General features: G+C 48.0%; 4 protein-coding genes across 5 annotated transcripts; 2 read left to right on the top strand and 2 right to left on the bottom strand.

Annotated features, from left to right (window-relative positions):
• Nucleotides 1-270: 270 nt before the first annotated feature.
• On the bottom strand, nucleotides 271-1,483 carry E1B28_001925 (uncharacterized protein; the record flags this gene model as incomplete). Its single annotated transcript, XM_043147902.1, has 6 exons — nucleotides 271-595; nucleotides 656-775; nucleotides 833-911; nucleotides 968-1,073; nucleotides 1,125-1,192; nucleotides 1,249-1,483. The coding sequence occupies 6 exons, from the start codon at nucleotides 1,481-1,483 to the stop codon at nucleotides 271-273; spliced, it is 933 nt and encodes a 310-aa protein (XP_043016616.1).
• Nucleotides 1,484-1,628: 145 nt separating this feature from the next.
• Nucleotides 1,629-3,078, top strand: E1B28_001924 (uncharacterized protein). Its single transcript, XM_043147901.1, has 4 exons — nucleotides 1,629-2,003; nucleotides 2,056-2,252; nucleotides 2,309-2,440; nucleotides 2,503-3,078. Exons 1-4 carry the CDS (start codon nucleotides 1,658-1,660, stop codon nucleotides 3,043-3,045), a joined length of 1,218 nt encoding a protein of 405 aa, XP_043016615.1. The 5' UTR covers nucleotides 1,629-1,657; the 3' UTR covers nucleotides 3,046-3,078.
• A 132-nt stretch (nucleotides 3,079-3,210) lies between these two features.
• E1B28_001923 (uncharacterized protein) lies at nucleotides 3,211-6,394 on the bottom strand. The gene is made up of 12 exons (XM_043147900.1): nucleotides 6,243-6,394; nucleotides 5,710-5,965; nucleotides 5,404-5,658; nucleotides 5,255-5,344; nucleotides 5,016-5,110; nucleotides 4,810-4,961; nucleotides 4,574-4,655; nucleotides 4,418-4,520; nucleotides 4,213-4,366; nucleotides 4,047-4,146; nucleotides 3,859-3,988; nucleotides 3,211-3,786 (listed from the first exon to the last, which is right to left on the bottom strand). Exons 1-12 carry the CDS (start codon nucleotides 6,318-6,320, stop codon nucleotides 3,650-3,652), a joined length of 1,632 nt encoding a protein of 543 aa, XP_043016614.1. The 5' UTR covers nucleotides 6,321-6,394; the 3' UTR covers nucleotides 3,211-3,649.
• Nucleotides 6,395-13,406: 7,012 nt separating this feature from the next.
• Nucleotides 13,407-15,810, top strand: E1B28_001922 (uncharacterized protein). 2 transcript variants are annotated; one of them, XM_043147898.1, is made up of 3 exons: nucleotides 13,407-14,797; nucleotides 14,863-15,010; nucleotides 15,064-15,810. In XM_043147898.1, exons 1-3 carry the CDS (start codon nucleotides 13,490-13,492, stop codon nucleotides 15,567-15,569), a joined length of 1,962 nt encoding a protein of 653 aa, XP_043016612.1. In that variant the 5' UTR covers nucleotides 13,407-13,489; the 3' UTR covers nucleotides 15,570-15,810. The 2 variants fall into 2 exon arrangements, with proteins under 2 accessions (XP_043016612.1, XP_043016613.1); XM_043147899.1 differs by having other exon boundaries at nucleotides 14,863-15,810.
• Nucleotides 15,811-15,869: the final 59 nt, after the last annotated feature.

Below are 15,869 nucleotides of genomic sequence, written 5' to 3'. Positions count from 1 at the left end.
AGAGGAATCAATATATCGACACCGCCGTCAACGGTATCGAGGAGGTCGATGATGAAGGTTGAACTGGTTGCCGAGACTCCACGAGATTTCGAATTTGACCTCAGCAGATTATAGCCCAAAATTGAGCCTGTTTAAACCACCTCTCACCCAATCAACTTCGGTTCCTCGTATAACCTCTTTAATGCGATCTACCAACGACTTTTTGTTAGACACGCGCGAAGAATTTGTTCGACGAGATTCTATGTTTATCGGGCGAATAACGACAAAACTTCACGTCGAATGAGGTAACAACGACGCTCGTGAAGCTCCCCTGCCCCTTCCACTATCAGCTCTCCAAAGTTTCCTTAACTTCATCGTTACCGTTTGGAACAGGGATGGCCAAGAGTACGAGCCCCTGACTCTATCAGGTCTGACGCGATGTTCCCCATCGACGATAATCGACACAGCATAGGTCGTACATGTGATGGAAGCTAGTGCGGTGCAAGCCGAAATCATGAACATGATGATCATCTGAAGCTTAGCGGCATGCGTAACGGAGGAACCACCGAGTATTGCGCCAGTCATCATCCCAGGAATAGATATGATTCCAATGACACTGGGAGTAGTGTTAGAGTTGTAGCGTCAAGAAAATCGAAAATCGACCAGATCCACATACCTCATTTGATTGATTGTGGGAGTAAGAGCAAACAGGAGGGCTTCTTTAACAATGGGTTGTGTAGCCTCAACGCGCGAGGCCCCAAATGCGAGATACGTTTCTATACGATCGCGGTTCTCGCTGGCAAAACACCATAAGTAAGGATTGAGGAGACGCTCGAGATAATCATCTACTCACTCAATTTCCTTCAAAACATAGTTGAGAGAAACCACAACGCCACTTATTGTGTTTCCGCATAACATTCCGACTACAGGAACTAGAAGAGCAAGGATTGAGCTGAAACCTTGCAGTGTATAATCCATCCAAACTGACTGTACTGAGATGGTTTCCAGAAGCGCTCCTCTGACATCGCAAAACGGCTACCGATGACTGATATCGGTATCGTTGACCCAAGCAAACCGATAAGAACTGAGGGGACCTGAAACTGAGGTTCAGCCAGTTCGTGCTTCAATTTTCATGGAGGACTGACGATGTGATTGTGCCTTCTCTTTGACTTGTTAGCGACGACTTCAACAGTACCGAGGAGGTTCAAAAGAACTGGAAACAAGATTAAGAATTAAAAAGACTGAAAAAGAGAAACAATTACCACTCACGGGCAATAGCTGCGACCGCCCAGGGATTATCCGCCTCAAATACCTTCTGAAGGATTGTTCCAACCAAGGCGAGTTGAACAATGCATCGTATAGCAGCCGTGATGAGCGAAAATCCTATATCCAGCCGAAAAACGGTTGAAAGAAAAGCATTGACGAGTATGAAGGAGAAAGCGAAGGCAACATTAATCCAAGAGAGAGAATCTGGGTTGTTGTCTTGATCCATCGACTCGTACATGTCGATGAGGGGTTGACAATGACATCGGTCGTTGATGAACGTTCAGATATGCCACGTGAGCGACCGAATTATTCCGTTCTGTGACGTCACCCACCGTGGGCTATTAGCGCCCCGACGTCCCGAAGCCCGGTGTGGCAGGAGGCGTGTGAAACTCCACATGGTTCTAACATCATCATGAGTATCTTGGAAGAACAACTCGAAGCTGATCCATTGTTTTCTTTCTCAATCGATCCTCTTTCTCCGTCACCCAGCCCCCCATGCTACATTCTTGACGACCGACGACCTGTTCCTCCTGGATTCGTCCTTTTTACCGTATGGCGTGATGGTGGTAACCAGCTAGTCCTCCGGCTTCCACTTGCTTTCATTCATTCAGTTGTCTTTTGTCCACTCAAATATCTTGCCTATGTTGCCTGGTGTATTTGTGGTCAGAAAGGAGAGATACGAGATGCAGAAGGCAACGCGGTTGACATGTCCACCACGACGATTAGTGAGGGTTGTCATTTCCAGTTTGTATCGTCAGGTGCGTCCACACCGTATTTTTTCTCTTTCATTCATCTTCTCACTTTTGCCAGATACAATAACTTTTGAACACACCGCCAACCCAGCATTGACGCAAATAAGGAGCCTAAGTTCTTTAACATCGATCAGCGCAAATTATAAGAGATCGTCCAAGTTCTCCAAGGATGTCTCAGCTCGCGACGGTCAATCCGTTTTCACAATTCATACAGACGGTGAGGCCACCCACCTACTTCCTCATCGACTCGGCGATGTGGGTTCCTTTCTTCAGCTGCGCTTTGTCATATTAGGGCTGAACTATTGTACTAGGACTTTGCTGATATCATCAAAACCCATCGCTTGCCTGACTTTGATTCAATTGACGACATCAGAAACGGTATCTTCCTCGAGACCGGCCTCCACATAACTCGATTTGAGAAGCACCGGTGTGCCATACTATATGTAAATGCTCCTCATTCTTCAGTAACACCTTAGTAACACCCCTCTGACTTCCTTCCTGTCAGGCGCCCAACGAGTTTTTGACTTTGGAAGACTTGAAAGATGCTGATCCTGAGCACATATCGGAACAATACAGACGAAAATATCCAAACGAACAGGAAACCCTAAAAACGGAAGCCTATGTTTTTCATTGGTTGGTCGGCTGGCCACCGCCTCCACCATTTGGCGGTGAAGAAGTCGATAGAATTTCTCTTGTCGCCCACTGTGCCCGAGCAAGATTTGCCGACCTTAGCAAAGATTTGCCTCACCCTACCCTCTGCCACATCAGATATGGCCTATCCCTGTTACACAATATGATTGATGAAGACCTCTCGGAGACGTGGCTGAAGTTACAGCGTGATAGAGAAAAGACCACAAAACCTTCCCGCGGAGCAGTCAAGCATGGGTACCGATGGCAAGACTCAGAAATCATCGGTGAAGCCATACTTGCCGCTATGCGGTTCTTTGGTGATCTCCGTGCGACGAGGGACGCCCAACGCAGACACGCCGAGACGAATGCCAGAGTTCAGAATTGGCTGAAGGCATCTTCACCTCCACTTGACCCTTGACCTCGATTGGATTATGTTCATGTGCTCAAAGCGATCCATTTTTGACCTGGTTTACTTTAAAAAAAAATCAAGGTCTTTGTGTGATCCAGCAGAGATCGTATCTTTATGACACCATCCTTGACTTCCCGAAGAGCGTATCGTCGCTGTTGGGGTCGGTGCCTGACTAAGTTTGGACGGTCGATGACGCGGACGGCCGGAGTCATGTCGGCGCAAGAGTGAAGGGAGAAAATCAACGCATTGTCATAGAGCATGTTGCGGCTATGGAAGGTAACGAAACTGGCACCATCGTCGCAGTCACATCGAAAAACGCGTTTTTACAACAGCTGGGATTCTACATTCGAATTTTACGACATTACAGACTAGAAAGAAGAATTTGCAAACGTAGTTACAGTATGACTTTTACAGTTTACTCTACCTGTGACAATTTTATGTTTCTCGTTGACCTGACCGAGATCCCTACCTGACGATGGCAAGCATATAGTCTGCACATGCTTGCCATCGTTTCAAACAGGCCAAGTAACAGACCTACGTTTCTCGTACATTTCCCCCGAAACACGCCATAAGAGATAAGTAAAGAAAGCGAACCCCTCATAGTAGACACCTCTCAATGATCGCTCTCCTCCCAAGTCCTCCCAACAGTCTTGACCAAATCCTGTTCAGTGAGCTTCTTCCCACTCGTGAAATACCCAGCAGCAATCTTCGCATCAATCTCCACCCGGGAGTCAGGTGGAATGAGGTGTTCTGTTCGAGCGGCGAGGATTTGCATCAGCCTTCAGGGTGGGTAAAACACACATGTAGGAAGAGACCGCTCACCAGGAATATCGTAGCGTTTCTTAATCGGAATTCCGGATCCCACAATGGCGTCGTACTTCATATCACTCATAGACACCATGTTGTCAATCTTGGTGATACCAAGCCAGTGGAGGATGTCGGGCATGAGGGCCTGAAAGAGAAAGAAGTGTAAGAACCCTGCCAAGAACGCGATGATCAAAAGGACCAACCTGGAACCTCATATCTTTAACACCGGCAATCATCTCGGTACTCTTGAAGTACTTGTCTGCAGAATCGCCTCCTCTTTTGCGGAGATTATATACGAGGTACCTTATAAACAAAGAATTAGCAAAAGCAAAAGTTGGACGGACGTAGATAGATCAGAGGAACACTGACTTGGTGACCTCCCCTAACGCCCTTCCTTCCTTCCTAAAGTATACTACAACGCCCACACCTCCACGTTGGGCAGTCCTTATACACTCTTCGATCGCATAAACAAGGTAGGGTTTGCAGGTACAGATATCGGATCCAAAGACATCAGAGCCGTTACCTATCAGATTTCCAACGTCAACGTATGAACCTGGAGGCGCGCGTTACTTACATTCATCATGCACCCGCACCGTGACTTCCTTCGACGGGTCCCTCAAAAAGTCGGGGGTTCCGAATATATACACAGTAAGGTTTCCGATCGGTGGAAGGAAGACCTGGAGCAACAACGTCAGTTCTGGAAAGTGGAGAGGAAGGGAGCTTTACATACCTTGATATCAGGCCGTGTAACGAGCTCAGGGTACATTCCTCCAGTATCTTCGAAAAGTGCACGGCGAAGTAAGGTTTCGGAGCTTGTATAAGCAATCAATATTGGGGAACATGTAACCGTGAAGAAAGGGAAGGCAAACAAAGAAATGCCAGCCGCAACGTCGGTAGATAAGTGAGGGTCTTCGAAAGTTGCAGACCGATGAAAAGGAATAGAAGGACTTCAAAGAATTAACTCACATCCCGAACCTCTCCGCAACCCCAGGCAACCACCACACAGGCTCGACTGCGGCCTTGGATACATTGATCTCGACACCACCATCTCTACTTTCATCAATGCTTCCGTCTGGTTTCTTCAAAGGCAGGGACTTGAGGACGATCTTGCCGTCAACCTTGATAGGAGGCATATAAGTTCGCAGAGACTGGAGGGGGTGGGAGAAGCCTACCGCAATTTCGCCTCGCCTCACAGACTCGTCTATCTCCGAAAGCTTGATGTGTGCTCGGGTGACGGCGATACTGGGGCGAACGTCCAGACCCATTCCTGAGAATAGAAAGGATAAGCATTCGCATCAAGTATGCAGGGAAAAGAGAGACCGAGCAATTGGAAATCGAGATACCAGAGAAAGGCAAGATGCGAAGCAAGGGGTGAAAGGAAAGGAAAGCGGAGTAAGTATTGATCACATACCACCCTCTTCCTTGGACTTGATAAACTCCTTGAAGACACCGGGCACCAGATGCCCCCAAGGATCGAAAGAAACAATCTTATGTCCCTTATCTGCGGATCGTAGAGTTAGTCTCTATCTCAGACAAGTGAAATGCAAACCGATGACCAACCACTTCCATCCTTAAGTCCATACCAAGTCTCATTGGGAGGAATATCTACGGGCGGCTCGGTCTTGCTATAATCGGGTCGATGTGCTGGGTCCAGGGTGCCCATAGCAATAGCCAAAGCCCTATAGATTGAATAACTCCCAGAATGTGCACCGATGGCGTTTCGCTTTCTTATACTCCCCGGTAACCTGGAACATATTATCGGGCCTCGTTCGAGAGGTGAGGAAGCACCCCACACGAGATTGACAGGAGAAATGCCTGTTCAAGGATAATTGTCAACAAGGGGTGGTAGAGGGAGAAAAAAGGTACCGTGTTGGTCCGGGTATGTCGTAAGAAGGACTCGTCCTGGATAAAGTGCTTTTTCGCGTTCCTTTGGATCCTTTATGGATGTAGATGAAGGTACAATTGTCTGTGTGATGGAAGCCGAGGCAGACCGCGGCAAAGAGGATGAAAAGGAAGCCGAAGGTGGGGTGCCGAAGGAGTCTGTTGAGGCTTGCTTGCGGGGTTGAGGTATTGAGATACCAGTTCGCTCCCTTGGGGAAGGAGGGTCGGAAAGGGCATCGAGCTAGTTTTAGAAGATCAGCGATAATGCATGAGATGTAGGAGTTGGTGAAGAGAAAAGTTGAGAAGGTAACTCATGACCACTAAGGAGTCAGCGAAGTCAATTCCACAAAGTCCGTTCGGGCGACACTCTTTGAATCGTCTCCGGAATCGTCCTTATTCCAATCACACACATCATTGATATTCCATCCATCACCGACGCAGTCCAATTTCTCCTGTTTGACCTCCAACACCCAAAGCTTCCTCCGATAACGCAAGACCGCTCGAAATACAAAACTCACCTTTGCCTGCATAGCCTGCTGATTGGCCTGCAACAAATTGAGCTGCGTCAAAATCTGCGAGAGTAAAGCCTCGGCCATCGTCCTGCTTCTCGTTGGATGATACGCGTATCTGATTCTGAAGGTAGTGGTCGATGATCAAGTTGGTCTATATCACAAGACCAAAGGGAACGCGCATACCTCAAGGTTGATAACAATCGTTCCGGCGTCTACGGGCGATAATCGCTATTCCAATCGATGATTCTCTGCTATGACTCTGACCAAGCACAACTTATAATATTAATCGTGTGATCAGTCGGGCGCTATCAAGAATGCATACGCACTGTTCGACGGAACTTCGTGCCATAATATCAAATCAAACAGAGATTATGGTAATGGGAAATGGAAACATACATGGAGGATCACAGTGTTGAGCAAGTCACTGGCGGACAGTAGCCGGAGTCATGTGTAGCCGCCAAGCTACTGGCGGACACGTTTTGTAGCTGCTGTCACTCGGCTATCATATATCAGGGCCTCCTCTCGTATTTACTGCATCTACATGTAACTACAGTCTCTATTGGAATATAGCGTCCTCTGTATCTGGGTTATCGTCGTCATCGTCACCTTCTACATCAATATCCAACCACTGAAATACTAATATCTCATCATCGAGACCTTTTCGAGCATTGTTCTCCCATTTCTCGACCCAGAATGGTTTCAAAATGGTTTGGTGAAGTCAAAAAGATTGCTGTACTGATGAATCCAGTCGTTCCAGTCTGAAGTCGTATATGTATAGGTGGGAGTTGAGAGGTTAAAATATTGTACATAGAAGGGCTCGCGGCGGCGCGATCATACGAACTAATTAAGCTTCCTTGGGCAGGCGGGGCAGGCGGACCGGGAGCGGGCCACTGCCTTTCCTGTGTCCGCCACAGCGGTCACAAGGGTGTCCGCTACTGATGCGTCGGCTAGGCTACTGGCTGGACACCAAAATGTAGCTGGGACAATGTGTCCGAGCAACACTGGAGGATCAGAGCCAGGAAAGGTTGGTGCACTGACGAAGCTTGAGCCGACCGTGTATCCGAATAGGGCCGCTGCACGTGCCTAACCCGACGTACGATCACGGCCAGGTGTCGATAAGATAGTCTCCTTGCTTCTGCTCAGGAGAGAAATAAGGGAGAAGGAGAAGTGTATAGCAAGAGTGAGAGGTGTCTCTCATAGAATAGATAGTTCTTGCTATATCACTAGTTTCTATGTCTAGCTATATCTCAGTTTAGTGGGTCGCCGGAGGCTAGGCCTAGGCCACTTTTTGGGGGCACGTGAAGGGCACGTGAAAAGACGCGTTCTGGGAAAGCAAACACGTCGGGAAGAAAAAGCCCCCAAAGTGGGCTAGGGCCAAACCTGAGCGCTCGGGTGCCAAAAAGCCGAGAGATCTGGACGGCAGCTGTGGTACCCATCTGAGCACTCGCTCCGACAAGAAACAGGTGGGCGTCCAGAGAAGCAAGGCCCAAACCTGAATGCCCAAACTGAGTGAGGGCGAAGAGTCGTTTCAACGATAAAGATTAATATATTATGGTAACTGTGAAGTCAGTATGTTTTGAAAAGAAGCGATGAAAGAAAGGTACAGTGTATTATATTATGAGTCATTGAGTAAGGAGTCATCGAGTCCATCTGCAGCGAAAGAGACAAGGGCAGAGGAAATATTACTACTGTTGCGGAATGAGTCTATACTTCGTTGTACATGGGAAATTTTTTGAGAAGAATAAGCAGAAGATGTAACCTGAGGAATGATAAAAGAAATTTTTCGCCAGTAAACTAGAAAGGCAAGTGAGTTCCAGCCGCCAGTAGCGGCAACAACCTCAGGAGCGACACCAGCCAAGAGTAGTTCTACTGCTCCGCCGATGCGATAGCTATGGCCGTATACATGATAGAGATTGGCCGCTTGCCAGATATTTTTGCAGAAGTCGAGAAATTCTTGCTTGGGGTAGATACGAGGTTGACCCCGTTCGTCACAGTAGGAAAAAAGAGGAACATCATTTGGAAGGTGACGAGAGTTGACCTTTTGATGGTTGATGATGGCCGCGACTGGGCAGAGTTGGTCAGTGCGAGAGGTAAGGATGATGTCGGCACCAAGTTCTCATGTTGATTTTGTCCAGGGGATATGGAAAGAACAGGAGCGGTAGCCGTTCGAAAGATCCCTGAGTTCCAAATGTGTCCTAGGAAGGAAGGAAGTAGGATGGTCGTTAGATATGGTAATAGAGACCATTGGAAAATAATTTATGACCAACCCATTCATAACGTGGTATTTTGGATTAGCTTTTTTGGCAGAGGGGACAGTGGTCTCTCCTAGACGACGACATGCAAAAAAAGAGGTGCTGGCTATAGCCCAAGTAGCAGCATGCTTGGGGTTGTTGAGATCGAGCGAGTTGCGGAGAGTGGTGAGATGTTCGATGGAGACTGGATGGCATTGGGCACGTTTCAGGTGGGCACCAGCTTTATTTGCTGAAACTCTGGCAAGATGAATGGATGGTTCGTTACCGCACCACGGAGTGCCCTTGACGATATGCCATGCCCGGATACCCGAAAGCCAGACTCCAATGGTCTTTCCACTCTTTTTGCCAAGGTACGATCCGACAAAAGCAGCAATCAATGTCTTGTCTGCCGCTGAATACAGATGAGAAAAAAAGGAGAAAATGAGAAGGTGGAATAGACATACGCATTCGATCTATCTCTGGTATGGTGTGGAGGTCACAGAATTGAGTAAAACGGAGAAGCCCTGCAGCGTATGAGGAGTTTGAGCCTTCTGAATGAGCGCCATGTACGGCGAGTTGGGCTAGAGAAAGAACAGATGGAGACCATTTTTTGAGTTCTTCTTCTCTCTTCGTTTGGGAGAAGTCTGTATCCCAAAGCCATATACGATCTTTGGCAGGAACTGGAGGTCGGTATGGGTGAGCTGCATATTCATTGCCCAATTTTGGCTTTCTCGGTTTATGGGTAGTTGACTGAGGTTGAGGAGAAGGCTGAGTCGTAGAAGTCGACTGAGAGCGGTTGAGGGTTAATGGAGGGGAAGAGGAGGTTTGTGCCGGCAGGCGAGCAGGTTGAGAGCGTGAACGAGAGACAAAAGATGATAATGAGAAAGAGTGGGTGCTAGTGGTGCGCGGTTCCACAGACCCGGCGCCGGATTGATTCGACGCATAAAATTCAGATAGGCTAAATTTTTTCGACGACATCAGTAAGGGCCTCAGGTAGACCAAAGTGGTATGGGATCCTTTCGTCCGGGTTACCAAGCTCCCCACACGAGAGACTGTCTGCCGGATTGGATGCAGATTCAATATACGAGAATTGAGGGGTGATGTTACTAGGGAAAAGAACAGAGTAAATACGTCGGATGGCGTCGTTGATCCAGGTATTGGAGCTACGAGATTTGATGGTAGCGCCGATAGCTCCTTGGTTATCAGAATGGATAAGGATAAACGAGTCTTTGATGTCCATCTCGAGAAGAAAGTAAGTTGCCAGTTCAATTGCCAAAGTCTCAAGCCAGCAGATATCCCTGCCAGGGATCTTCCACGTTGGTTTGAGTTTGAAAGCGGCCCAGCGCTTCTGAATGAGGATGCTGATGCCCCACAATGTGGAAGCATCTACGAAAATACCTAAATCTTGCGTTGGAGATCTTGGAGTGAGTTGACGGAAAAAAGTGGCATCAGAAAGGGCGATAATCCACCAGTCAAGATCGCTTTTGAAAGTACGAGAGACCCATCGTCATTCGTAAGGATTGTCTGGTTTGAAAGTAGCGGCAAAGTTGGAAAAAGAGGCGAGATGTGTACGACCTTCTCTGTGGACAAAGGCGGTGTGGCACAAGGTACCGTGAATACTCTGGGCTTCCTCTAGGGATAATTGATGTGATTCACATTTTAGTCTGATGGAACGAGCTTTATGAAGGTACTTGGTTCTTTTTTCTTCTGGAAAGGAGACTCGGCGATGTGGTAGGTCCCAGAGAAAGCCGAGGTAGACTGGATGCCAGACAAAAGTAGGATTTCCTTTATCTTTATGCCAGGGAACTTGGAGTGAAGAAATCCGAGCCATGGCCTGCAGTTTATCGTATTGGTAGATGAAAAGAGATTCATCTGGGTGATCTGGGTCGAAAGGAGTGACCGAGTCAGGGGAGTGAGGAGGTTGGAGTAGATGTAACTCGACAAAAGAACCGTCGTCGAGTTTCCGTTTTTTGGGGTGACGGCCAATGATGATATCGTCCTCGTATTTTTTGATAGGCTCCACGCCCTCGTGGCGCCAAAAATCAACCATAGCATTGGCGATCATACCAGAATTGGAGCTCGCGGAAGCAGCGCCGAAAGGATGGCAGTTATCGATGTAAAATTGACCGGGTTTGCCTTGAACCACGAGAAAAGGCTTATGGTCAGGTAGAACCAGGCAGGTTCTGTGGAACTTGGCAATGTCACAGGCTGCGGCCTGGAAGCCTTCAGGTGCAGCGGCAACCTGGGATGTTGTGATAAGTTATCGGCAACGAGAATAGAGGGAGGGGACAAGCGAGAAAGAGAGTTATATAATCATATAAGGGTATCATAAACCCCAAGGTAGTATCGCAAGTTTTACGGTGCACAGACTTTAGTAGTCATAGAAAGGGTATCGTGAACCCCGATGCAATATCGTAGATTGCATGAACGACATCGTAGTCATGAAGAGCGAAAGGAGGGGCATCGTAAACCCTGAAGCGATACCGTAATCGCATAGAGAGAGAGAGAGAGAGAAAGGAAAGATGTTGGTACTTACCATATCCGCAAATTCCGCTGCCATATCAAAATGGGTAGGGAATTCTGTTTTCGCAATGAAAGAGTTCACAGAGGATAAGAGTTTGGAATCTTTGGAAAGATGGCGGCACACCCGTTTCTTTGGAGGATGACCAGGACCCTGGTCTTGTACCGCAACGATGAGAGGAGAGGCATAGAATGGGCCTCTGAGTATACGTTCCAGTTCGCCTTTCGAAAAAGGTCCCGTGAAACGGCGGTCTTTGACTTCATCTGCAATATATTCGTCGATGGTTTCAGGATGCTGACGACATGAGATATTGTTGTTTATGATGACGGTTTCTTTCAGTTTTGGCATGTCGCCTAATGGGAAACCTTGCCGAAGGTTCTGAACGAGAAGAGGGTAGTGACGAGTGAGTTGATGTTTGATGAGGAAATGTTCAAAAGCAGAAGAATTGTAAGGAGAGAGGTTGAGCAGGAAAGTTTCGTTATCAGAAGGGAAGGAGTTGAGAGGAGGCCTGTGGATGATGCGAGAAGAAAAATCGGAATATACGAGCCGTGGAGGGCGAGCGGACTCGAGCCACTCAAGCACTGTCTTTGGGATCCTTGGGGCAGTTGCCGGAGAGTGCGTGGTGATCTGATTTTCCGCAGAAGGAACAGAGATGTTCGGCTTTGCAGTCGATACATTTTCCGTTCTTATCACTTTTGGCATCGCCGTAGATGTTAAAGCGATAACAGATCGGCTTTTTGGATGAGGGATGGGAGAGGGTGCCGTTGACGAGAGTGCACCAGAGAAGGGCAGGGTGTGAGGCAGAGTGGTCTCTGGCTGGGTGTCCTCAGTGACCACATCCGAGGCAACGAGGTGTCGAGGACCTCCCCCCGTTGCCGCTCTGAAAGGGCCGCGAGGGTCTCCCGCGATCCCTACGTTCGCCTCTGGAAAAATCGTCCCTACCCGAGTACGACTTCCTTTTTTTGTCTTGTTCCTCCCTGAACTTAACCATCCTCGCCTCAAGTTCCTTCTCCATTAAGACCATCGCTTCAGCTTTGCTTATGACCTGAGTGTAATGGAGAAGGTATCGGTGGTGACTGAAGGTCAATTTTTTCTCGAAACGTTCTTTGCGAAATTTTACTTCGAGGGGTTTCCAGTGAATGAAGTAATCCTTGGCATCATCTTGGGATTCAAAAAAGCGTTTGTGCGATTGCATGAAGGTAGTGTACTTCCCTTTGTCACCGTCCGGGTCGCGAGCTGCCTCTGCTCGGACCAGGTTACCCATAGCCTGTGAGAAGTCATGAAGATCCGAGATACCCTCGAGATCATCACTGGGATCGATGCCAGTGGTCTCGTAGACGTGGGCGAGATCCCAGATACAGGTCTTTGCACTGCTGTCGATACCTGGAACCTTCTGCCATTTGATAAGTGGGGCCTTGGTATTGATCTTTAGAAGGTTGCGGTTCGTGAAAAAGCCTAGACAAGGCGTGTTGTTCTTGTTATAGAAGACGGATGCTAGGAAGGTGGGGTGAAGGGGGATTATTTTGTCTGCATCATCCGAAAACTCAACTTCTTTGAATTCGGGTGCATATATAAGGTCCATAGCGAGCTGGGAGTTATTGTTCGTCGCGACGCGTTGTTTTTCCTCTTTCTGAGCCTTCTCCAGAGATTTGAAAAGATCTTCAGCTATGAAGGGTTTGGCCTTTTGAAGACTTTGTTCGGAAGCTATAAGTTCGTTGGCGTCGTCGGTGTTGACAGACCAGAGTGACGCGCAAGGTGAGCTAGGTCTGGATCGTTGGCCTTGTACGAAAAGAACGTCGTTCTCTTTCTTTTTGTTATTTTCTTGACCAATCCCAAAATTGACGCGAAATTTTTCACTAGCGGCGAGATTCTTGAACCACTGTGAGGGGTAATCTGCGACGTGGGTTTTTCGGTTTCGACCTGGAAAGGCAAGAGAATTCTGTTTGACAAGGGTGACTTTCTGTTCTACAGACAGGTTGGAGAGGTCTGATGGAGGTATCGTCGCCATGTTGACAGAGAAACGAGAAAAAAAAGACTGGAGAAGGCGATGGAGGGCGCGCGACAGGGAGAAAAGGAAGCACGACGCGCGGCCAAAGTATCGCTTTCTCATAGTCGCTATCTTATCCACTGATAAGATCCTCGTGCCTCAACTCTTATCTCGGAATAAGATAAGATAATCAAGGTCGCGTCAATATCAGCTGGGCGTTAGATAGCCGCCCACCAGCGTAACGCTGGAGGGATTAAATCGGCATTCGAGGCGTTCTGCGACTCAAGTACTCACCACTCGCTAAAGCGCGAAGTAGTCGAATATCTGTAAGTTGTCCATACATAGTTCAATTCAATATTTCTCCGTGCGAAATCAGTGTACGTACCCGATCACATGTAGGGTGGTGTACACTGTACAGCACTGAGTAACATGTTTGCTGCACACTCCCATCATCTCCTTCCTTTTGCCCCCGCCCGACGGTTAAAGCCTCCCAACAACTCCAGCATTGTCTGTTATGACTCCAAGAACCCGTAGAGGATCCAAGTTTCCAAGCCAGTACGATGACCACATATTGGATCCATATTTCATGGACAAGGCAATACAACGATTCCCTACCCCCAGAAGTGCGATCGATGGTCTTCGTTTGATTGAAAAACCTCAAAAAGGTCTCTTGTACACTCTTTCCTATCCAGGTGGCGACGTAGAGACTTTCCTCGCAGTCGCCGCGTCGTTAGCAGAGTGTATGAGGGGAAATCGTCAAGAGCAGCAGGTGGCCGTCATCTTGCTTCGAAACAACTGGATCTCCCTCATCGGCCCATGGGTCATGACTACCATTGAAGAGTTGATTCTCCCGGACCTCGAACCCGACGCCCCAGCCATATCCACTATCCGCGAACAAGCCATGTGGATCCTCCCATACCTGCTTTATCCCCCCAAACTATTCACCCGCATCGAATTCAGTATTCGAGAGCTCAGGGATCTGACCCCCGACCTTGCGTTGTTTCTATCAAGAGTGTGGGTCAATGTTATTGATCGACACCATCGTACGTGGGGCCTTTGGACGAACCTCCTGGCATCTCTCGCGCGTGGCGATCTGGTCCAGGGCCCTGCCCACCTTACTACACACAAGGTCTTCGAAAGCTTACACCCTTTGGGCCATATCTTTCTTCGGCACTTAAATTACGAAACACCCCACGTCCCGACGATGGACGATGATCAATTAATAGAATTCAATAATTTCCTTCTTCTCACTAATTGCGACCAGTACGGCGGAAGGGGACCACTTAATATGGAAGGAGTTGAGAAATACGCTCTTCCCGCTCTCGTTAGGGTCGTCTCCTGTCTCCTTTATAAACGAAAGATGTTACGGGAACATGGGGTAGATTCAGAACGCGAGGGCTCGATAGTCATGCTCGTTCTTGACAATATCTACAGGATGATGGACGGCTTCGTGCGGGTATCAGAGGCACTCGAAGCGGGCATCACGGTAGCACTTATCCGAGCTTATCCCCTCTATTTTGAACTCGACCCACGTCCTCCCTGTCCTGAACTCGACCAGGAACGTCCTCCCCGCTTTGAAGAGCAGGCATTGAAGATACTGGAACGAATTGCGAAGTACCTCGTCTTTCCTGTCGTGTTGCATCAATTCCTGCGTTTATCCAAAAGGGTTATGTGGTCGAAGGAAATGGAAAAGCAGCTGCGCTCAAAGTCAAAAGCTTTGTGGACAGCTTGGAAACAGGCGCAAAACAAGGCGATCATACTTCGGGATATACGGCGTAGCTTGATAGCAGACGGATGTTTCTGGAAATGTAGCAATACTTCGGTGAGAATCAGTGTCAAATTTGTAGTTCCTGACTCGGTTAGTAACTCAAATGGATTGATCACTAGTGTAAATCATCTTACGGGAATTCTGGGGTAAAGTTCCTCCGCTGCAGCGGCTGCTTGGGAGTAGTCTATTGCTCGCGGAATTGCCAAGCGCTGCATTGGAATCATGATCATCGAAAAAAATGTGGGGAGACGTCCAGGCTTCGAGACTGTGAGGGTCTCTATCTGTCTTCGAGATTTCAGTCTCACCCAAGGCTTTATAAGCTGGACTATCATATCCCTCTACTAGCGATCAACTGTTCGTTCAACGCCTCACCGACCATTTCGTGGATGAAAATGAGACGGCAGTCACCCGTGGACTTGCAGAATACCTCTGCTCTCTCCATTCGTCCCACGTAACAGGGCGCGTTTCGGATATGCAACGTCTCATTTTGAAGCGGATCAAGAATCCTATAGCGATTATCGATCTAGTCAAGGAAGGTCCTCCGCTCATGGAAAATCTCACCATCGTTGATCCCGAAGAGCTCGGTAAACATTTGGAAAGACGTATCGGTCCTCAGAAAATCAATCCTCTCATTGAATCTTGGAAAAGCCAGGCCCCAAATATTCAGAGAATGTTTGTAGTTGCGCTTTTTCCCATGAGAGGGGATACTTCAGCTGGCGTTGGGTTTGAATTCGAGTTTTCGGTTTCACTTAAAAATGTTTATAACCTGATTGCGATGAATGGTCGCAATGAGGTTCGAGTCCATCCAGTCCCACGGCGGGCTTAGGGTGTTACTTTCTGTTGTGTCGGTAGGATAGAGGGCCACACCCGGTATGGGATAGCTTCCACCGTTACTTGACGTCGACAACGGGTTTTGGGTAGATCCTTTCATCTGGCCAATCGACAACGCTCTCTAGGAAAATGAAAAGAGCCGATATTGCAGCGACCCGAGGTGAGATGTGAGTCCGTCTCCCATAGAAATAATTGTTCCTTCTGTTCAAAAAGTATTGTAGTTAGGTTGAACTGCTCAAAGTTTTTTGCGATACTCAAAAATGACAAACCCCCTAAGTTCCGCTGCACAATTTAC

The sequence above is a fragment of the Marasmius oreades genome, chromosome 1 (assembly GCF_018924745.1).
Source record: "Marasmius oreades isolate 03SP1 chromosome 1, whole genome shotgun sequence".
In the NCBI taxonomy this organism is placed as follows: domain Eukaryota; kingdom Fungi; phylum Basidiomycota; class Agaricomycetes; order Agaricales; family Marasmiaceae; genus Marasmius; species Marasmius oreades.
This window is presented reverse-complemented; position numbering and strand designations above follow the sequence as displayed.